At 36.2% G+C, this 24,052-nt stretch overlaps 1 protein-coding gene across 2 annotated transcripts in view; it reads left to right on the forward strand.

Moving 5' to 3' along the window:
* Positions 1 to 24,052, forward strand: part of HIPK1 (homeodomain interacting protein kinase 1) — a 48,454-nt gene that overhangs the window by 19,231 nt on the left and 5,171 nt on the right. Inside the window, exons 3-15 of one of the 2 annotated variants that reach the window (XM_063104273.1) lie at positions 210 to 333; positions 7,527 to 7,646; positions 8,427 to 8,513; positions 9,355 to 9,539; positions 9,844 to 10,006; positions 10,771 to 10,996; positions 15,008 to 15,129; positions 16,057 to 16,191; positions 18,796 to 18,938; positions 19,339 to 19,521; positions 19,957 to 20,160; positions 21,254 to 21,495; positions 23,255 to 23,385. In XM_063104273.1, the coding sequence (XP_062960343.1) occupies positions 210 to 333; positions 7,527 to 7,646; positions 8,427 to 8,513; positions 9,355 to 9,539; positions 9,844 to 10,006; positions 10,771 to 10,996; positions 15,008 to 15,129; positions 16,057 to 16,191; positions 18,796 to 18,938; positions 19,339 to 19,521; positions 19,957 to 20,160; positions 21,254 to 21,495; positions 23,255 to 23,385 (2,065 nt within the window). The remainder of the gene's footprint in view (positions 1 to 209; positions 334 to 7,526; positions 7,647 to 8,426; positions 8,514 to 9,354; positions 9,540 to 9,843; positions 10,007 to 10,770; positions 10,997 to 15,007; positions 15,130 to 16,056; positions 16,192 to 18,795; positions 18,939 to 19,338; positions 19,522 to 19,956; positions 20,161 to 21,253; positions 21,496 to 23,254; positions 23,386 to 24,052) is intronic. The other variant, XM_063104274.1, reaches the window with a different exon arrangement.

Consider the following 24,052-nt stretch of genomic DNA (forward strand, 5'->3'; position numbering starts at 1 on the left):
TTTACAATTTGTATTACCTTTCTGAAATTCAAAAACTTCCAAATTCCAAAACAGGTGGCCCTAAGAGTTTTGGATGATAGATTGTATACCAAAGATTGTTTTCAGTTTCACTAACTAAATTTACCTTTAGCCCAAACAGAACTTAGTCAACATAGTTAATTTCCCCAAATAATATTTATTTTTTCTTCTGATATTTTTGTTTTTGGTAGAGCCCCTGAAATTATTCTTGGATTACCATTTTGTGAAGCTATTGATATGTGGTCACTGGGCTGTGTGATAGCTGAGCTGTTCCTGGGATGGCCTCTTTATCCTGGTGCTTCAGAATATGATCAGGTAAGAGTGTTTACTTGGATGGAAATGGAAAGCAAGTAGTTACTAGTGAAATAGGTTCTGAAGGAAGAGAAGTACTAGTGAAGCATTTAGTTACTAGGGAAAGAGTAGTCCAGTTACTACAAAATAATTTTTAAGAGAACAGTAGAATTTTTTTCTACTTGCTTCTTAGACTAAAGTTATGTTTGATATCTACAATTTAAAAAAGGATTTTATTTTATAATACTTAAGATTTGTAGTTTTCTAGATCTGTAATGATTATAGACAACTTTAGTTAACTAATGTGTCTAATGAGTTAAGCTATGAAAATAATGTAAAGATGAGGAACTGGAATTTTATGAGTGAACTTTAGATTCCTCAGAGTTATTGTTATTTCCTTTTGTACATGACACATACTGAAGTAAGTACTCCCTTCAGATTGAAACACATCAGGTCCCAGAAGTTGTGTTATATATTGGGTCTCTGTAAAATAGGATTTAGGAGGGAAATCATCTGAGTTGCAAAGTATTATAATAAATGATATACGTCTCAAAATAGACAAGCTTTAGAAGATCCGTAATTTCCTAAGGAGATGGTACGTTGAGGGCAACAGTTTTGCAACGGAAATAAATTGTGACTTCTCATTTCTTCCTCTTAAAAAAAATGATTCTACTCTCTTATGCTGTAAGCTCCTTGAGGGCAGAGACTGCTTCATTGCACCAGTGTATCCTCACTCCTGACACTATATCTTTTTTTTTTAATTGAGAAATAAATGGTTATTTGGAATGATTAGAAGGAAAAAAAGCAAAACTGTGTTTTTCCCTATTTAATCTAGAATTTTGTCTCCTCAATCTGTTTGAGTGTATGTAGCATTTTTACATCTTCCAAAAAATTGACTTTTTGGACATGAGTTTGAGTGAAATATAAAAAATGGGTTGCTCATGTACTAAGTAGTCACTTACATTGTGTGTGTGTTTTAGTCTATTTTGTGTGGCTATGACAGAAATACCTGAGACTGGGTAATTTATAAAGAAAAGAGGTTTATTTGGCTTACGATTCTGGGGCAGCTGCATCTGGCATGGGCCTCAGGCTGCTTCTATTCATGGCGGAAAGTGGCAGGCAGCCAGTGGGTACAAGCAGATCACATGGTGAGAGGAAGCAAGAGAGAGAAAGAAGGTGCCAGGGTCTTTTTAAGCAATGAGTTCTCGTGGGAACTAATAGAGTGAGAACTCACTCATTAATCCATTCATGAGGGATCCCGCCCCTGACTCAATCAGTTTCCAGCACTGCCACATTGGAGATCAAATTTCCACATGAGTTTTGGAGGGAACAACACATCCAAACTCCATCAGTGTGCTTTGTAATTTTTAAATCTTTCTTTCCTCTACCTTGTGAGAAACAATGGCTTCCTTATTTTATGCCCCCTTCTACCTCCCAAAAAAGTGTGTGAGGGAGATTAAATGATGCAAAACCACAGCCTTGGTTGCACCAAGTCGTTGATTCTTATTCCTTTTTGGGCCTGCCACCCTTCTGAGAATCTGATGAAAGTTATCGATCCTTTCAGAAAATATACACACAATATTCTGTATACAACTTTAGGAGATTCATGGCCTCCTGATTGAGAAACTTTACTCTGAGCAATTATAGCCTACAAGAGTGCCTTTCCTAGATCACCCTTTTTGTGGCATTGCTTTAACCTTAGTAAACAGATTGGTATTGTAAATTTCCTAGGAAGTAGAACTAAATGCAATTGGATTTAGAAGCTAAAGTACAACTGAGGCTTTCCTTGTAAAGAAGTGATCTGGTAGTTTTGAGAATTTTTGCGTGAGACACTGATTTGAAATGGTGGGTGGGAGGAAGTAGTTTTTCCCATGCTGAATAAATAGGATGCTTCTGTTGTGAGGCACTATTGGGGATAGTTTATCATGGTGCATCACTGGTTATATAAAAGGATTTGTATGACAGGATTCAGCTGAGTTTTTAAAAAATAACTTTATTGAGATATAATTCACATACCACAGAATTCAACCTTTTAAGATATACAGTTCAGTGGTTTTTAGTATGTTCACAGGGTTATGCAGCCATCACCACAGAAGTTTAAGAACATTTTCATCACTCCCTAAAGAAGCTCAGTACTCATGAGCAGTTAATCCCTGTTCTCACTCAGCTCCCCCAGCTCTAGGCAACCACTAATTTACAGATTTGCCTATATTCTAGCATATCATATTCATTACATACAATATGGGGTCTTCTGTGACTGGTGTCTTTTACTTAGTATGATATTTTCAAGGTTCCTCCATACTGTAGCATGTATCAGAACTTAATTTTTTTTTTTATAGCTGAATAATATTCCATTCTATGTATATACCACATTTTGTTTATCCATTCATCTCATGATGGATATTTGGGTTGTTACTATCTTTTTGGCTATTGTGAATAATGCTGCTATGAACATTGGTGTACAAATATCTAAGTCTCTGTTTTCATTTCTTTTGGATATACAGCAGGGATTCTATGTTTAACTTTCAGAGGAACCACCAAATTATTTTCCATAGAGGTTTCACTGTTTTATATTCCCTCCAGCAGTGCATGAGGGTTCTTATTTCTCCACATCCTTATCAACATTTGTTATTTTCTGCATTTTTCTAAAAATAATAGCCATCCTTATAGGTGTGAAGTGTTATCTCATTGTCATTCTGAGAGTTTTATATTTTCAGCTCTTACATTGAGGTCTTTGATTCTTGGTTAATTTTTGTGTATGGTGTAAGGTAGGGGTCCAACTCAATTCTTTTGCATGTGGATGTTCAGTTTTCCCACCACAACTTGATGAAAAAACTGTCCTTTCCCCTTTGAATTGTCTTGGTATCCTTGTCAAAAATCAGTTGACCATAAATAGAATGGTTTATTTCTGGACTCTCAGTTCTATTTTATTTACTACATCCTATGTCTATCATTATGCCAGTACCACACTGTTTTGATTACTGTAGCTTTGTAGTAAGTTTTGAAATCAGGAAATATGAGTCTTCCAGCTTTGTTCTTCTTTTTCAAGATTGTTTTGGCTTTTCAGGACCCTTCTATTTCCACATGAAATTTAGGATCAACTTGTCAATTTCCTCAAAAAAGCCAGCTGGGATTTTGATTGGGATTACATTGAATCAGTAATAGATCAGTTTGGGAAATATCACCACCTTAACAATATTAAGTCTTTTGATCCATAAACCTGGATGTCTGTCCATTTATTTAGATTTTCTTTAGCAGTTGTTTATGATTTTCAGAGTACAAGTTTTACACTTCTTTTGTTAAATTTATTTCGAAGTATTCTATTTTTTGATGTATAGTGAATGGAATTACTTTTTAAATTTCATTTTAGATTATTCATTGCTAGTGTATAGAAATACAGTTGATTTTTGTATTTGATCTTGTATCCTTCAACCTTGTTGAATTCTTTTTCTTATAGTTTTCTAATAGAACTCTAGTTCTAATAGTTTCTTATGAATTCCTTATGATTTTCTGTATACAAGATCACATCATCTACAAATAAGGATAGTTTTACGTCTTCTTTTCTAATCTGGACACTTTTTTTTGCTGGCCAAATTGCTTTGCATTGAACCTCTAATACAGTGTTGAATAGAAATGTTGAGGACCAGCATCCTTGTTATGCTCCTAATTTTAGGGGGAAACCATTCAGTTTTCCTCTATTAAGTATGATGTTAGCTGTGCATGTTTTATAGATGCTGTAGCTGAGATTTTTAGCACATGTTTTCAGTCTAGAAGTCAAATATGTTTACCTTCACTAGATATTAGTTAATGGCTTCAAATTGGTTGAAAACATTTTGTTTAAAATAATAAATGACAATAATACTTTTTAATTGCTTAAGTGTGGGGTTTTTGTTGTTGCTTTATTTTAAGCTGTATGAAAGCATTGGGGTGACAGCTTCCCATTCAACTTTCATGAGGAAACTTACATTTTATAGTATTAAAAATTTTTAATGTTTTAATTTCATAAGTGCATCAATATAGAAAAATTACAAAAGATGCAATAAGCTAAGAGACAAAAATTTCAACCTCCAGTAGTTTCACTACTCAAGGTAACCTGTTATGTTTTGGTGCATTTTGTGTTTATTTATATATATTACTTGTAGCTGGCCAGTTAGTTCAGTTGGTTAGAGTATGGTATTGTAACACCAAGGTCAAGGGTTTGGATCCCTATACTGGACAGCCACCCAAAAAATAAATAAATAAATAAATAAATAAATAAATAAATAAATAAAATATATATTGTTTGTTAATTTTCATCATGAGTTTATTGACATGTCCTGAGTTTATGACAGTCCTGAACCTGGCCTCAGCCTTCTGTGTTCTCCCACTGTGGGAGATGAAAGCTTCTTTGTCAGATATAGGAAAGTTCTCTGGCTTTCACACTTCCCTTCAATTGTCAGTTTTTCATGAACTTCTTCTGAACAATCAATGGTGCTTAACCTCTACTTTGTGTCAGGTACTATACGCAATGAGGATACAGTGCTGAATAAAACAAGCATTGTTTTTTTGCCTTCATGTAGGCTATAGGTTGGTGAGGGGAAACAGACATTAAGTAAATAATCATAAAAATAACTCTGTAATACAATTGAGATAAATTCTATGAAGGAAATGTAGTTTGCAGTGTGTGGTTGTGTGTGCACACGTGCATGCATATTTCCTGATCATTTATGTCCTAAATACCTCATCATTATATTCATTTTTTCCATAGCTACCACTAGTCCAGGCTGTCTTCATCATTTACCTGGGCTAGTAGACTATCTTCTTTTTTCTACTCTGGTGTCTCTCCAATCTTTTTTCCAGAGTGTTCTTTTTCAAAACCCAAATTTGGACATACCACACCCTTGAGCTTCAGTGGTTTCTCACTGCTTTAGAATAAAGAGCTAAATCCTTAGTATGGCTTCTGAGTCCCTACATGGGCTGTTTCTCCCCTTCCTCTCTAGGTTATCTTATACCATTTCTCCTTCCTTTCCATGCTTTTCCACCATCCATTCATTTTACCTAGTCAATGCCTATTCATTTATCAGCTGAATTGTCACTTCTCTGAGCTTTTTGTCACCAGTCCCCAGTCTAGATCAAGTTCCTTTGTTATATGTTTTTATAGAAGCCTGTTTATTTTCTGCAGAATGCCAACTCAGTTTGAATTATACATTCAGTAACTGTTTCCCTCACTAGACAGCAAGCTGTATGTGAGCAAGAACCGTGTCTGTTTTTAAAATTACCACTGCTTGCCTCAACAAATACTTATTGAAAGAATGAATGAATATGTACTACATGGTTATGTTCCAGATATAAACTTGTAGATAAAAATGAGCACATATTCATCAAATCTAAGATATTATTGATTGAGAGATACACCATTGTTCTGTACCTCTAAGAAAGAATGCTTGATTAAACCATGTTAGCTATCGGTTGAACCACATTTCCTGATTTCAAAGATGTTAATGTAAAAAAATGAGGCCATTAGAATCAATGAAATCTAGTAATTTAGAAAAAATAAGATTATAGTTAATTTGTTATCTGCTTTTCTACTAAATATATTGTGAAATATCTTTACATGTCGATAAATACACTTCTACCCTATAATTTAAAATATCTGCATAGATTTCATTGTACAGATTTTATCTTGGATTTTTAAACTATTTTACCTTTTTTGTGTGCAAAAGAAGTTCACATTTAGAATGTTCTTATTTGCATTTAAAACATTTTTTTTTCTATTTTGTTAATGCTATATTTTGGTTTCCAGTATATAGCCCCCAAAGATTTAGAGTAATATCTTGCTTTTATCTAAAATTATCTTGTAATAGTGGGCCAGATTTGCCCTACAGGTCATAGTTTCCCAACCCCTGCTTTATACTCAAAAAATTATTGAGGATCTCAAGGAGCTATGTTTATGTACTTTATATCTATCAATATATACTGCATTAGAAGTTAAAACTTAGCATTTGGGGGGTGGGGGGAGGTGGGAAGTAAGATTTATTTTCTTGCTTTCAAGCTTCTTTTTTTCTAATTTCATATTAATTATAGTTATTCATGTGTGGGGGTAGGGGTTGTAAACATTGCCTCTTGTCCTCAAGGGTGGGGAGAAAAGCAAATTGCTCCTTCTATTGCTGTTCTGGTTTGAGAGAATTGTAGAAGCAAACAAAAGTGTGGGCAGTAAAACAGAAACTTTTAAAACAACAATATACAAGCACTTTTCATAGCCATCAGAACAATAACATCATCACACATTACCTCTGAAAATCTCTACTGTACACCCATGAGAAGAGAGTAAAAAAGGCAAATAACTTCTTAGTATTACTATGAAAATATTTTTTACTTCCTAGAACCCCTGAAAGGGTCTTGGGAACCTCCAGGAATTCCCCCAGACCACATTTTGAGAAACACTAGCCTAGTTCATACATAGTAGGCATTCAATAAATGTTGAATGAATGAGATATAGAACCTGCCCTCTACTGATGTGGAGATAGAAAAGCTAAATTAAGAACTAAATTTTAGGGCCGGCCCCTGGCTCACTCGGGAGAGTGTGGTGCTGATAACACCAAGGCCACGGGTTCAGATCCCAAATAGGGATGGCTGGTTAGCTCACTGGGTGAGCGTGGTGCTGACAACACCAAGTCAAGGGTTAAGATCCCCTTACCGGTCATCTTTAAAAAAAAAAAGAACTAAATTTTATGGTATGAGAGATATGCTATGCTATTTAGAGCATATTTAGGCTATTTAGAGTAAGGGCAATTGACGAAGAAAGAGGTTTGAGGTAATTTTTTCCTAATCTTTATAATTTAGTAATGCATTAAAAAAGAAAGACAAGAAAAAAATTGGTAATCCATGAAAAAGAGTTTTTTGGTCTGTCCTAGAAATCTAAAGTTTTCTGAACTTTGTGTCAGAAATCTGAAAAAAAAAAAAAAAAAGCAAAGATTTCACTCAAGATTTTCAAAAGGGGGTTTCCTTGTAAATTAACAGATATAGTAACAAGGAAATTACTAAATAAATATTTTGGAATTATCTGTGGGTGGGTTAACATATTTATGTACTTGTAGGTAAATTTCAGTTATATAGATTTAAAGGTTAATTTCTTTGCAGTATCTTTTTTGGCTAGAGTTAATAATGTTTAAGTGTGAAAGTCTTTAATAATTTCCTTTTTCACTCCAAATCAACATTTGATGTTTTTGGTGTTTCAGATTCGTTACATTTCACAAACTCAAGGTCTACCAGCTGAATATCTTCTCAGTGCTGGAACAAAAACAACCAGATTTTTCAACAGAGATCCTAATTTGGGGTACCCACTGTGGAGGCTTAAGGTCTGTATGCTCTACTGTACTACCAATTCCTGTACTCTCAACCCCCAACTTTGAAGTTTAGTTATTAAATTCTTGAGGTAGTCTGGGAGGTTGAGGGAGAATGGGGAAGGTATGCTTGCAGGAGGAAACACTTTGAAAAATTGTTTCATTGTACTCATTTAGCTTTATCTTTATTTCAAAAACAAAACATTAAGTACCAGTTCAATTGGCTGAGGTTATTTTGTATATTTTGAATCAGCAATTGAGAGGGGATATGGAGAGTACTGCTCACCATTAAGTGAAATGAAGAGCTAGAGAAATTTAGTAATGACTATTTTTGAGAATTCTCAGTAAACATGACAAAACAACATAATTTTCTAACTGCCCACATTCAAGCCTTATATATATTTTTGAAACAAATATCTGCTTTTTCCTCTTGAGTCTATTCCTTTAACTTGAGAAATCTTTGCGTAATTTGATTAACCCTGTGACTCTTTGTCTATCATTGATTTCAGAGTAGCTTTAGGAAAAAAATGGTAATGTCCTTTCTTAACTTGACATTCTTCAGGAACTGTGCTGCATCATTGCCTGCATGTTTATTTTATCGTTGTTGAACCGGGTGCCCAGATAACAAAGTCACATCTCTTTACTGGAAGATTTTCTGGTTGTAAATTACTTTCATGTTTGCCATTTATGGTTGGCAAGGTGACAGCACTTGTGTCTTTGTATTCTGGCTTTAATTGAGAATAAAATGTGACAATAGCATACAGATGGAATTTTTTAAATATCCATATTTTATAGACACCTGAAGAACATGAATTGGAGACTGGAATAAAATCAAAAGAAGCTCGGAAGTACATTTTTAACTGTTTAGATGATATGGCTCAGGTAAGTTTGGAAAGTTTCAGAAAGTCAGACATTTACATATTTCTTAAGTCAAAGACACACTTCCATCGGTTATACTAAAGATAAATTTAATGTTATCTTTCTAGTATTTTACAGAAAAAATGCATTAATATTCTGCCATGTATTAAAAGAACATTTGCATCCTAACAAAGGATACTTCTAGAATTATATATATTCTCCTTGCTTTGCTTAATTGGTCTTGTTACATATTAACATTTTAAAATATTATTTATGAAAGTTTCTTTCTTGTCTCATTTTCTCTACTAAATAAATGCTTACATAAGACTTAACAGTTATTGAATGCTTTTTATGTTCCAAACTCTGTTTAAACACTTTACACTTCTATGTCATTTAATCTTTTCAACAATAGAACCTTTTTTTTTTTGGTGGCTGGTGGTACAGGGATCCAAACCCATGACCTTGGTGTTACGAGGCTGTGCTCTAACCATCTGAGCTAACTAGCAATAGAAACTTTTAAAATAACCACCATCACTTTTGCTTAACTTCTTTGTTCCAGATTTTTAATGACAAGAATTTATTCAGCTTTATTCTACCAGTAAATTTATCAGCACCGCACTCTCCCGAGTGAGCCACGGGCCGGCCCTCTACCAGTAAATTTAGGTGAAAATTTTAATTAGGCAGCACAAGAAGAGCTTCCTCCTGTGAAAATGATTACACTGTAATAAAAAGAATTTCCCCAGGTTTCTCTTTGATATATATATATCAAAAGAAGTATATAGTTTAGAAAGAAGGCAGATATGTAGTATCAGCTGCAATAAAATTAAAGTGAAGAAGTATAATATTTCTGAATTTTCCTTGGAAGGTGAATATGTCCACAGACTTAGAGGGAACAGACATGTTGGCAGAGAAGGCAGATCGAAGAGAATATATTGATCTGTTAAAAAAAATGCTAACAATTGATGCAGATAAGAGAATTACTCCTCTGAAAACTCTTAACCATCAATTTGTGACAATGACTCACCTTCTGGATTTCCCACATAGCAATCAGTGAGTATGGTATAGTTTGGGGCTTTTTGCCATGGTGTGGTTCTTGATTGAGTTATATATTATAAATGGAACTGTCAAGTGAGCAGCAGCTTTGGTGCTTCTGTATCTGGCTCACCGATGCTTTTCTTTCTCATGAAAAATCATGAGATTAAAAATTAGATGTGTATTTTTCCTCTTTAAGATTATAAAATCTTGATTCATTTTACCTGAAAGTGCTTGGAAAAAACCTTTGATTCATGTTCATCTTGATTTATTTGTGTTTAAGTCTCAGCATTCATTTGGTCAATCTTTATCTCTTTTTCAGTGTTAAGTCTTGTTTTCAGAACATGGAGATCTGCAAGCGAAGGGTTCACATGTATGATACAGTGAGTCAGATCAAGAGTCCCTTCACTACACATGTTGCCCCAAACACAAGCACAAATCTAACCATGAGCTTCAGCAACCAGCTCAATACAGTGCACAATCAGGTATTCAATAAATGATTTTGGAAACTCAAGCCTAAGTGGGATAGAAACTAGTAAGAATACAGAGTAAGGTAAAGAAACCAGTCTTTGTTTTGGTAGTCTTGTTGCTTCTTAAGAATTTCCTATTTGGCAAAAATGATGGAAGACAGGATAGACTTGATAGTACCTATCAGTCATGTGCTGACAAAAATTAAATACAGAGGCCTAATTCATGCCCTATAAGTCTTAGCATAGTCAAATAAATGGGGTCTGACTATTGTACTACTTGCTGTTAGTTGTACTAGCTTTAGCCAAGTGACTCTCTTTCTCTCTGTTAGCAGAAGGATTTTATGTCTCATTACTGTATTGAAAGATGTTTCCAATAATTAACTTTAAGAGGGGTTCTGCATTTGTGTGCTAACCAGTAATATTTACATTTAAGTTTGTTTCTGAAGATACAAGCTTCCCAATTTCTTAGCTAGGTCTACTTTTTAAATGGAAGAGCATATGAGACTTGGTGGGATCTCCCATCCAGCAATATTTTGTGCAGAAGTAGTTGGAGTTTATGTAGACATAACCAGTATAGGACTATTTGTTTGCTTATTTGACCTTATAATATGCCTTAAATTTAGGGAATGGGAAAATTCTTAAGCAGAGAGTTATTTCAAAGGCAGTTAACGTTATATTTTAAAACTTTGTTGTAAGTTTTTCTGGACAGATTCTGTATGTTTAAAAATATTGTCTCTCCACTTTATACGAGTGTACAAATATAATCCTTTTGTTTTTAGGCCAGTGTTCTAGCTTCCAGTTCTACTGCAGCAGCTGCTACTCTTTCTCTGGCTAATTCAGATGTCTCACTGCTAAATTACCAGTCAGCTTTGTACCCATCATCTGCCGCACCAGTTCCTGGAGTTGCCCAGCAGGGTGTTTCCTTGCAGCCTGGAACCACTCAGATTTGCACTCAGACAGATCCATTCCAACAAACATTTATAGTATGTCCACCTGCTTTTCAAAGTAAGTGGGGAAACTCTTGTATCATATGATATTATATCAGACTGCTTTAGGCAAATCTAGTTATTTAGTCTGGATCTTTGACAAGTTTAAACTCTGTCTCTGATGATGAAGGTAACTGAAATTGGGCAATATCACAAAGTAGCTTTTCCCTTTTTACATTGGTTATTTATCTAATTACAATACTACCTGACACGTTATAGGAGCTCAATTTATGTTTCCTTAGTTGAATAATATCACTTTTCTTGCCCATTGAGGTCTTGTGTCAATGTCACATATCTTGTGTAAGCATGTATCTCTCATTATGCAGAAAATATACATCTTGAAAAAATTGATTGTAAGTAGGATTTCTATTATTGAATCCTATTTCCTATATCATTCTATTATAAAATAAAATTATGTTCCAAATGATTTTGTAAAAATCATGTTTAAGAATGTGGAAACCTCTTAAATTACATTCAGAAATGAATCATTATTTGTTGAACTGAAAAATTCTACAAGCTGAGGTGCTTGTGTGGGGAAAACATTAAGATTTTCTACTTCAGCTTATGAATCATATCATTCTTGCAAACTCCTGTCAACAGAGGAATAAAATAGCTGGAGGAAGAGGCTGACTCCATGTGTTGCAATAAGCTTCTAATTTTCACATTCCCATCCTTCATCATTTTCTCATTGTTGTTCTGTAATCCAGTCTATCCAGTTCCTTTTTTCTGAAGTACAGAAAATGTGTGTTTATTGAGATGTTAAGCCATTTAAGAGGTTGAATTATTTCAAGGATGTTTTCGGACAACATACTTGATATTCTCAATAGAAAGTCAATGTCAGTACCCTGTGGGAAACCAGGATTCAGGCTTCTCATAGCACTTTGCATAGAAGCAGGTAGCATTTTTATCTTTTTATGTCATTTACTTATTGACTGTGACTCTTTTGTTTGTTTGGTTTCTGACAGAGTCGGAGCAAGCAGAAGGAAAAGAGGGGCTAGGGGAGACTGAGAGATTACCGGGAGGACAGGAGAGCGATAGTGATGTAAACCAGGGAGAAACCACAGGGAGAGCGGAGGAACAGATTTGAAATCCGTAAATGCAAATTTAGCCTAACTTACCGAATTATTTTTTGCATGTGCTTTATAATAGTAAATTCTATACTTTGGGTTTTCATATGAGTTGAGTGATTATTCTACTGAATTTAGCAAATTAGCACCCCTTCCCCCACCTTTTCCAAAGTGAGTTTCATTGGAACAATTTTCAGATGTGGGATCCTGAAGTTTTCTGCTTCTTCTCATAATACTTAAGAGATGAAGCAGAAGAACTTTTGAGTTTCTTTAACAAAACAAAGTATAAACTAAAGAGATAGAGGGGGAAAGTGGGATAACTCCTTTTGGTATAATTAGGTAAGTATAAGCTTTGGAAAAAATTTTTTTCCTATCTGGGAAGTCTAAATAACCTAAGTAGCAGTAGAGCAAATTTTAAAATTTCCAAATGAAAGGGGGTTTTGAAATTAAGGTGATGATGATGATACCTGATATGTGTTACTTTATGCCAGATAATGTTCTAAGTGCATTTACATGTGTTAATTCATCCTCACAACCAACCAACCCTAGGAAGCGGGTGATGCCATTATTTCCAACTTATAAATGAGAAAATTGAGCACAATTCCCTCATCTTCCTGAAGTCTTATAGCTACTTTTGGCAGAACCATGATTTGAACCCAGGTAGTAGGGTTCATCGCTTTTGTATTTTGAGGTAGTATTCCTTACTGCCTTGCAGTATGTAAACTCAAACAGCTGTAAAGAGTTTTTGGTTGATTTGCCAGCCACTGCCATTTGCTGATTTCTACCCAACAGTCTTGCATTCCAGGTTGCCCACTTTTCTTTCACCATTCATTCTTTTATGAGATACATAGAGGAGGATTAGACTCTCATCAATTGGGCGCTTTTAGTCTTCTTTCCATACTTCCATCATTCTTTATTTAAAGGGCTGTGTTCAATAAAACAAAAATAACAGCAACGAAGAAGACAAAACTCTGATTCTTCTTAGGTAAGAATTCAGGGAAAATCTTCTAAAAGTGTTGCCTTTCGTTCTTTGTTTCCAGTTGTGGTGGAAAGCAGCAGCTAGTTTTATTTTTTTATTTTTTTATTTTTTTGTCTTTTTCGTGACCGGTACTCAGCCAGTGAGTGCACCGGCCATTCCTATATAGGATCCGAACCCGCGGCGGGAGCGTCGCCGCGCTCCCGTCGCTGCGCTCCCAGTGCCGCACTCTCCCGAGTGCGCCACGGGCTCGGCCCAGCAGCTAGTTTTAAACCAGCTTGACTGCTGTGGCTTAGCCTAAATTACCAGAGCAGTCTAATGCTTTATAGTCACATTTGTAGGTCAGTAGTATAAATACTACTTTTCATAATATTTCAGTTGACCAAAATAGATATACATTTTGCTTAGTGGTTGACTATTATTCTGTAATTTTGTCTCCTTTTACTTTTTACCTTCATCTATGGGAGCCATAGATGAGCTTCTATAGTGAAAATTTCCTCCTAAATTTTTCCTCAGTTCCTGCCAATTTGTAGAAGACTATTGCAATAACATTGTCTTATAGTTAGCCATGTGTCCTAGGACTATTGACAACAATTTTGCCTTGCTTAGCTTTCTTATAAAATATCACTGCCTAAGGAAGCGTGGCTGACAACTTTTTTATCTTGATATCTGGATTTGTTACTTTTTATGTTTATGTTAATAGCACTTTAAAAAAAAGATATTGGTAGAGTGTTCTAATTCTGATTTTACTAGTCCCTCTTATTTTGCATATTCCTGGTTTGTATTTTTCTTTATGACAAGCTGTTACTAAATTACTTGTAAATTACTGAAGTGGAAAATAGGAAGCCTGACTTGCTTGAAAATAGCAGTGTGTTTTGTGAATTATGCTCATGTGATACCTACATAGTAATATTAAGAGAAATTAGTTGGTGATAGCTTAGATAATGTCATTGAAGGAGACTTTTAATTGGATGTTTATATCCTCACTTAACAAAATTGCAAGTGTTAGCGAATTGGAGGCATAATAGAAATTTAAATTCTCTATATTGAAAATTTTGATAGGCTAGGTTTAGAAGAAAGTTTGAAGCCTGTCTTCTTAAATTTTGGCAAAAGGGAGAATTGTCTTGAGCAGCCCCTCTATTCCCCAGAATGAAATATTTCTATTTATAGGAAACATTTATTTAACCATTGTTCCAAGAGCACAAAGAATAAAAAAATAGGACATGATCATTGTTTTAAAGGCAGCAAAAAGTTCGTGATATTCCTAGCTATCTTTTAACCACAAAAGAGCCTTATTAGAAAGCTGTCAGTGACAAAAGCAGATTTCTAAAATAAGTAGAAGAAACCAAAATGTCTACTTTTTAAAAGTTTTTGTCCTAGGCATAGTTTCTTCAGTTCACATGCTGGTTAAAGATAAGATATTTGATTAATTTGTGTACCAGGTTTTATTTTTTGAGAAGTGGGGAAAAATTTCTTTAAAACTTTCTAAACGAAGAGGTAACTTAGAGTATAAATTATTGAGCTTTTCCTAGTTTTTCTTATCTAATTAACCAAAAGTTTGAATTATATTTATAAAGCCTTTGCTTTTAAGAGTACAGTTTTAAAAATGCATGTTTTTCCCTTAGTGGGTTGAAAAGTGAATATAACTTATGAAATCAAGGTTTTTTGTTTGTTTTTTGCTTATACTGTTAATGGCGATGGGATGAGTATTATGTTTTAAATTTTGTAGCATAAAAAAAAATTTTAGAACTCCTTTAAACCAGACCTCCCTGTATCAAACATCTTTTCATTAATCTAACCTGAAGGAACCAAGTCTCCCTTTTCTTAATTCCCAAGACTTCTATGAATGATACTCCTTTTGTCTAGAACGAAACCTGAGAAGTGGATTGTTTGAATACAAAAGCTAAAAACAAACAACAAAAGCCCCCAAACAAACAGTACTCCCAGATGTAGCAGAGCAATTTAATTGTGATGCTGTTTTCAACAGCTGGACTACAAGCAACAACAAAGCATTCTGGATTCCCTGTGAGGATGGATAATGCTGTGCCAATTGTACCTCAGGCACCAGCTGCTCAGCCACTGCAGATTCAGTCAGGAGTTCTTACGCAGGTAAAAACTAGAGCAGTGTGGATTCTCAATATTGCTGAAGCACGGTTGAGAATCAGATATTTTGTCCTAGGAAATGTTATTTACTTTGACTCTGAGATCTTTCTTGGTCATGATTCAGTGGACTTAAAATGAAGCATCTGTATGAAACAATATGCTCATTTCTAACACTGTTCCAACTCTGCCAATGTCTTCCTTAGACTTGCAGGGATGAGTATCCAGACATTGAGAAGTGGTCTTCTGAGTAAGTTTACTGTAATTTTGTGGGATGTAGTTTTTTTGTTGTATTTTTTTAACCTTAGAGCTCTTAAAGATAAAGTACACATGCAATATTTTGATTCTAAAATATAAGGTTCTACTTTTGTTCCTTTAGGGTCACTTTTGCCAATGTGAGAATTTCATCACAGTTAAGAGGCTGGATCACACCAGGATGCCTCTTCAAGTATTGCATTCCTTCATTCCTTGTGTTTAACCAGACTGTGGAAAGCTTTAAAACTTTATACTTGCTTGGAACATGCATCTAAGAGGATTGAGAAAATCACGAAATATTTATATAGCAACAAATGTTGTATTTTAAATTCTATATGTAAATGTTTGTGGCCCATGACATATTGGAAATTTTGAAATCCAAAAACCTTATTTTGTGAGTAGGAAGAGAATTTTTAATAAATGCTTTTGTTTCATAGAACTGATCCTCTGAATCTGGCCCAAGAAGGATTCCTATACTTTTTTGTTTAGGCCATTGAAATTTGACCTAGTGGGTCAGTGCTTTGCAAAACTGAAGGGGGAAAGTTGTGTTTGGTACATACATTTTAGGTAATATGAAATTACTGTTTATTGTTGTTAGTAACTTGGGGGGAATGAGAACCCTTCTGAACCCAGATAACCTTCCTCTGTTTGTTTCACTCACCTGCCTAATCTACATTTCAGGGAAGCTGTACACCACTAATGGTAGCAACTCTCCACCCTCAAGTAGCCACCATCACACCGCAGTATGCGGTGCCCTTTACTCTGAGCTGCGCAGCCGGCCGGCCGGCGCTGGTTGAACAGACTGCCGCTGTACTGGTAATTCCCCTCACTTGATTGTGTTACTAACGGAGTTTCTTTGGTTTCTTTCTTTTTTATTTTTTCCTGTTTGTTTTTGTTCTGTTTTCTTCTGGTTTTCTCATTCCCCCAAAAAATATTTTAGCTTAGTCTTTGCAGAGGGCATGGAAGCATGTGCCATCTTGTGGCTGTGTTCTTGCTACATCTTTAATGTTTCATTGTTTTCCTCCCCAATATTTGCTGAAGCACTGTTTGACTCTGATGTTCAGTGTGGCTCTGTAAGGAGCAAGATCCCTTGATTCTTCTTCGCCAGCCTAGTGTGATAAAAGTTCTTGGTGTAGCCTCAGAAGAGCTTCAACACTGTTAGCTGTTTTCTGCCTTATTTTTTACCCTTTGATCCTTGAGAATGAAGGAAATGGCCTTTAGTTTGCCTCTGCTACAGGCACCTGGATGGCCAAAATTTGAATTCCTTGGCAAGTTAGCTTTCTTCATTTTATTGCTGTTTTAAGCTTCTAAAACTTTTATGCATGTAGGAATGCTTAAGATGCTCTTAATTTATCACTTTATTAGTTGATATTTACCTTCCTTCTAGAAACACATGAAGAAAGCTCTTTTTGTCCCTCATGATCAGTGGCAGATTATATCTTCCATTTAACGATGTTTCCTTTAGAATGCTTGTAGATCATATTGTGGTTGAAATTAAAGGCGAACTCATTTTTAGGGGGTTTTGGAGAAATTATGTATTTTACAAATGGGTCTTTATACAAAGGTGAAAATATGGCTGACAAACTATACAAATATAATATCTTTGTTATTAAAAGTCATGGGGAAAAGTTATCGAATATAGCACCAATTACAGTAGTACTGGGTTAAGAGATAGGAAAAACAAACAGGACTTTGAGGTGTATTTCAGGATTTGTAACTGTAAGATTGACTTTTAGATGTGTTTTGGTTTATTTGAGGGAGTTAGAATTGTTTACTGAATATCGAGCATTTCATTATTTGAAACTTAAAATTAGGTAAGCATTTGAAAACCTAACTGATACTATCAAATCCTGTTATTTCTCACCTTTCAAAGTAGCTTTAAATTTCTTTTGTTGTTTCTCAAGTATTCATTCTGGAAGAGAATGAAAACACTTTCAGCAACATACTTTGGTTGGAATTTGGTTTTCAGTTTAAAAGTCTTTGTCACATCCAGATTAATTTTCTCAAAAGTGTAAAACCTGAGGGCAAGGGAGGCAGATGTATTTCCAAGCCACTGCTTTAACTTGTTTACCCATAGTGTTGAGGTTGGGAATGTTAGTTGACACTTCTCTGCTGCTTCTCTTAAGTTTGCACTAGCCATTTGTTAAGCTTTGCATATTTTTGTTCTTCTGTCAAAACAGTTCGTCGCTTGGAACGCCAGATTTCTGCCTCACATTGGAATGTTATTTCTTGCTTTGTATTAAACTACATGCTTTGTCTTGTGCAGGTGTTGGCTTATGGAAAGACGCATGGTGTGACTTAACATACTTCTCTTATTTTTTGTTTTGTTTTGTTTTGTTTTAAATTCTGCTTATGGTAGCGGACGTGTTTGCAGTTTCTCTGCTTTGAAGGCTTCTTATTTGGAACCGGTATTTGTAACAAGCGGATCTGTTACTTGCAGAAATATTTTTAAAACAGTGTGTTGATGGCCTTGCAGTTTGAAATTCAAGAAACAGAACCATACGTACCCAAGCATTGTAGGTAATCGTACTGCAGGATTTAAATTTAAAAAGGGAATTTCCAAATCTGTTCCCATTTTTTCAGAAAATGCCAGAATTTCATTGAGTAAGAAGTTCACAAAACATACTTGTTGCTCAGTCTGTTGCAAGTGACATGACTAGTTAAAAGCCAGAAATGATGTATTAGTGACTAGTTTTGCTGTTGAAGTATGTTTCTACAAATGATACATAAAATGAATATATTTTAGATAATTATTAAAAATGAAATATGGTGCTTTCTGCATCTATTTCTTAAATATTTTACTTATTGCCTTATTTTTAAATTCTGTCATATGGTTGTAAATGATGAAGTTAGTTTCTCTTGCTGACATAAGCTTGTTTGCCACAGGATTTGGCCTTTGGTCATCCACATCTGGCTCCATTTTCTAAGTACTACCCTTTTAAAAAAGGGAACAATTATGCCCTTTGTGTTGTGGGTTGAATTGATCTGATGTCTTATCTGATTGGCACTCAAATTTTAAAATACCTATTTTTAATCTCAAGGGAGTCCTCTTAACTCTGTCAAGGGATATACTTTAAAATCTTTCCAAAAATGATAATCCAGCATTTAACCAGAGCGTACCTCTGAGCTTTCAGACTCCTTTTGTCTACAATATAATAGAAACTCTTAACCACAAGGATCTTCTTTTCTTTAATACCTTGGTGATCAGTTTATGGAGGTGGCCAAGAGAAAGCATTCTCTTTTCCCATTCATAAGACTTTTGTAGTCTTGAGCCCCTCTGACCTTTCTTTTTTAATCTCTGCAAGTTAACAATCTATAAGCAACTTCTTTTAAAATATGAATTTTTCTCTCATCTAAAAAACAGCAGAAAAAACCAAGAATGAGTCAAGTCTGGATCTTTTTGTGTGTGTTTCCTTACAGCAGGCTTGGCCTGGAGGAACTCAACAAATTCTCCTGCCTTCAACTTGGCAACAGTTGCCTGGGGTAGCTCTACACAACTCTGTCCAGCCCACAGCAGTGATTCCAGAGGCTATGGGGAGTGGCCAGCAGCTAGCAGACTGGAGGCAAGTGCTCTATGTTCCTCTGTGGGAGATTTGTAACGGCAGATCTCTTAGGATTGGAGCGCTTGACAATGTGGAGAGACTAGGAAGAAAATAAGGGAAAATTTGCCTCTGTTTGAAATTCTTTAAGAAAAAAACCCATATCAGGCTAGGAAATGGAGTTACAAGAAAGCTTTGAATATAAGAAAATCATAGGTTCTAAGGTCAGGAATCCTTTACTCCAGATTTAAAGAAAGTGTTAAGCAATTAGAAACCATGCAGTGAGATCCTAAAGTCTTGTAATCTAGTTACCGGTCTTTAAAAATAAAATGCAGCTGTATTTGGTTAATTGCTTTTAATACCTGTTTGGTCCTTATTTCTCAGTGGTTTTGGGATTTACTCTTCTCTGTTTCTGTTGGTACAGGAATGCTCACTCTCATGGCACCCAGTACAGCACTATAATGCAGCAGCCATCCTTGCTGACTAACCATGTGACATTGGCCACTGCTCAGCCCCTAAATGTTGGTGTTGCCCATGTTGTCAGACAACAACAATCCAGTTCCCTTCCTTCAAAGAAGAACAAGCAGTCTGTTCCAGTCTCTTCCAAGTAAGTCTGTGTTAGAGCTGATAGTTAAAATTGTGCCAGTTTGAGATATGTATTGCCCAGCATTTGAAGTGTTGTGGTATAAACACTTTTTATATGAAACAGTAAGTAACTGCTAAATTAATGAAGAGCTTACCTTTTCATCTGGGCATGTTCTCCAGGTATGTCTTGGTTATGATAATCCCTTCTCTCTGCTGCCACTTTGAATCCAGGCCTTATTTATGATATTTTTACTTTTCTATTCACTTTACAGAGTGAAATTTAACCCTGGGTTAAAGGGCATACAAAAATGAAATTTCTTTTGTATTTTGGTGTTCTTGTCCCTAGAAACTCTGGCCAGAGTGGTTAGTTTATTTTTCATTGGAACTTTTATAGTTAAGTGTATTAGCATAATGATTAGGTAACTGAACAATCTTTCCTTGTGGACTTTTCCTACAGGTCCTCTCTGGATGTTCTGCCTTCCCAAGTCTATTCCGTAGTTGGGAGTAGTCCCCTCCGCACCACATCTTATAATTCCCTAGTCCCTGTCCAAGATCAGCATCAGCCAATCATCATTCCGGATACTCCCAGCCCTCCTGTGAGTGTCATCACTATCCGAAGTGACACTGATGAGGAAGAAGACAACAAATATAAGCCCAGTAGGTAAGGCAGATGAGTGGTTCCCTGGCTCTTTTGGTCTCAGACTGTTGGTTTCAGTCTACCCTTGGTCTTTGACTGTAGGCTTCAGGCAAGTGGGCCAATTTTGGCTATGAAAGAAAGGACTAAAAAAAGGTATTTTGGAAGCTTGGCCTTAAATGAGTCAGCCAAACAGATTACATTTTCCTAACCAAGCATTGTCAAGTTTTCTATAATATTATACAAATTTTCAGTTAAATCAGTCTTTCACATACATTAGAGAGCAGGTTTATGTTAAGCTGACAGGCTACTCTGGCTTAGGATGTACGTTATACTACAGATATGATCTCTGCCTTCAAGGAACTTTATAGTCTGAAAATAGCCTTTTAATTCAAAAGGGCTATTTGTAAGATGGTAGGCTTGAAAATAAGTTTTGAAAGTGGTCATTGAACTGATTTTGGGAAGAGAAAAAGTAAACTTTCCAGTGAGGAAAAGTGGCATAGTAGAGGCAGAAATTATGTATGAGATGTAACCAGTATGATTGCTTTGACTGGAGCGAAGCTTATTAGTAAATAAGGAAAAGCTAAAGTGAGTAAGGTGGGAATCAATTATTTGAAGGAACCTTTTTTAAATAACATGGTAAGAAGTTTGATTAGTTATAGTAAGGAACCATTGATAGTCTGTAGGAGTGACAGGAAGAAGAGTGGTGTTTGAAGAATATTATTGAAATAACTGAATGAAAATGGCTAAGAGGCAGTGTTAAGTAGGTGTTAGAGGTGTGGACTCTAGAGTCGTTCTGTCCTGAGTCTGAATCCTGTCTTCACCACTTACCCCTTGTGTGACACTGGGCAAGTTCTTTGATCTCCCCATGCCTCGATTTCCTCATCTGCAAAATGGGGATAATAGTACCTACTTCATAGTATTATAGTAAGGATTCAGTGAGGTGCGTGTAGAATGTAAGAGTAGTGCCTGACACATAATAAGCATTTAGAAGTTTGCTGCTGCTATCATTATCTTATTACCATCGTTATCATTATTATTATCATGGGAGGAGCAGAGAGCATCTAAGAAACACTGCTTAAAAGGGCAGTTATATTTCCACGTATTTTCTTCTCTTCAGCTCTGGCCTGAAGCCAAGGTCTAATGTCATCAGTTATGTCACTGTCAATGATTCTCCAGACTCTGACTCTTCCTTGAGCAGCCCGTATTCCACTGATACCCTAAGTACTGTCCGGGGCAATAGTGGATCCCTTCTGGAAGGGCCCGGCAGAGTTGTGGCAGATGGCACTGGCACTCGCACCATCATTGTGCCTCCACTGAAAGCTCAGCTTGGTGACTGCACTGTAGGAACCCAGGCCTCAGGTAAATAAATCTTCACAGCTAGAGTTGAATTCTCCTTTGATGCTTAATATTTTGCTGTAATCTACTTATGCCAGTGATAGAGACCAGTGGCATAGATATTCTTAAAGAGTACTTAATTCAGAAAAGAGTTTCCTGCAATGTGGCCATCAGTTATCTTCCTATGTTTATTTTGTTTGGGTTAATATGAAAAATGAGATTGTAGTCTCAAACACATGCACTGCTATTGGGAGAAAGTAGACAAGACATATGGGATATGGCAGGGAGAATTAGCAGGCAATTAGATTTGCCACAGATGATTCAAATTTGGCAATCTAGAAGTGGACAGGACTTTAATATTGAAAATGGCTGCCGAGTATTTTGGTGGGCTGGCTGGTTAGCTTACTTGGTAAAGCATGGTGCTGATAACAGCAAGGTCAAAGGTTCAGATCCCTATACCAGCCAGCCACCAAAAAAAAAAGTGTTTTGGAAAACAATATGTCCTTTGGATTTTTTCTTACCTAGTATGATAGGCAGTGATGCTTTTGTTGATTTTATTATCAACCTAATTACCTCCATCCTTTTCGCTCTGTTAGATACTGGGCTTAGGCTCCCTGGTTCAGTTATTGTGTTAGCTGGGTAATACTAGCTGCAGTAACAAACCTCAAGTTTCCTTGGCTTAACATAATAGTAGTATACTTCTCACTCATTTAACTTCCCAATACAAGTATTCCTGATTGGTAGGCTTGCAGTGAGTTAAGGATCAGAGCCTTGGAATCCTCAGCCTCCAATCAGGAGGAGAAAGTAAGTCTGGATGAGGCACCAACATTTCTTAACCTCTTTAACCTGGAAATAGGGAACACTACTCACATGGCCCCACCTAAATGCAAGGGGGCCAGGAAATGTAGCTTATGTAGGCAGTTGCTTCCCAGTGGCAACTTTACACCAAGGAAGGAGAGTGTGGATTTTTGGTATCTGCTTAGCCATCTGTGCCATACTTGCATAAATAGTGTTTTATTATGGATTATGTTACTGCCGCAGGTATAAACAAGAGGCTCATTTGAGGGTATTGTGTTAAGCTTCAGTGTAGATCTCCTCCTCAGAAATACACAACTGTCCCATTGCAGACAGGGTAGAACTACCTGAAGCCAGGCTACCTAAATAGAATTATTCAGACCTCTGTCCACTCTTGGGTCCAAAGAATATATGCTGCCCCACAAGTCACTGAATAAACGCTCCAGTTTTCCTAGTGGGAACGCAGATGGAAACAAAATTTTGTATTCAACTATCCTGTAATTTCTTAGAATTTGAAGGACAGTAAGTGCCTAACAAGATAAAATCTTGCCTTTCTTTAAACCCTTTTGACACTTAAATATCCTAAGAATTACCAGTATCTTTCTCAGCTTCACTTTGTCATTTCTGTATTTGTTTAATTCCTTCTTACATTAAACTATAGGCTCCTTGGGAGTAGGGACTGTGTCTTACTTATGTTTGTATTTCCAGTAGTTTTTTGTATGTAACAGAAGATTAGATAATAATTACTGAAGTGAACCTTTTGAGGATCCTTTGTGGAGCTTTGTGGCAAGACAGAAAAGAAATGGATAATGCAGTTTCTATTCTTCTGGTGTAAATGCAATTGAGGAAGTAAGATACACATGAGACCTTAACTCTTGCAAACTACATACAGATGTGAACTAATATCAATATGATGCCATCTGGGGTTAGCTCAGTGATACTGAGCAAATGTCAACTCATAACTAACTAAGCTCTTACCCTTTTTAAGGTCTCCTGAGCAGTAAGGCCAAGCCAGTGGCCTCCGTGAGTGGGCAGTCATCTGGATGCTGTATCACTCCCACAGGGTATCGAGCTCACCGCGGGGGGAACAGCACAACACAGCCACTCAACCTTAGTCAGGTAAGCGCTAGGAGCTGCTGCCTTCTGTTTGGGGTCCCCTCTGTTGTTACTCTCTGGAGAACCCTGCTTCTGGCTGCACTGCTGAATAAAGCTAAACGAAGCCCCTTTTGTGTGCAACAATTTGGTGTTTCTATAGCCTGCGACGTATCTGCACATGCTATGTTTCTTCATTCACTCTGTAAAGGTGTTCAGGATGTACATTCCAGGTTTCCCATCAGATCTCCCTAGTCTTTCCTGGAAGATTAGAGAAATGTCTGGAATTTAGAAGAGCCTAGGATGCTTTAATCATGTCTGAATTTGTACCACCACATGGTTTGATACCAAATTCTCTTTTATCTCCCAGGCCATAAATAACCTGAGCCTCACACTGTTTACTTGAGTCAAGAGACAATGAAAACTTAATCAGCTGTGATATGGTTCTGATTTTACCTGTTGCTAGAGTCTGGGATCTGGGGCTTCCCCTCACCTCTGTCTGATCCTCTGATGGGGGCAAGAGGGTCACTTTATTCTATTTGTGTTCATTCTTTTCTCAGCTAAAATTCTGGTGCTTATGTGATGTCTACTAGTAGTGAGAAAGTGTCAATGTGAGGTGGTAATGGTGTGTGTGAGAGAGCAAGTGAGCGTGCACGTGCAAGTGCAAATGTAAGTTCAAGTTAGTACATGTGTT

Source organism: Cynocephalus volans, chromosome 8 (assembly GCF_027409185.1).
Source record: "Cynocephalus volans isolate mCynVol1 chromosome 8, mCynVol1.pri, whole genome shotgun sequence".
NCBI lineage: Eukaryota > Metazoa > Chordata > Mammalia > Dermoptera > Cynocephalidae > Cynocephalus > Cynocephalus volans.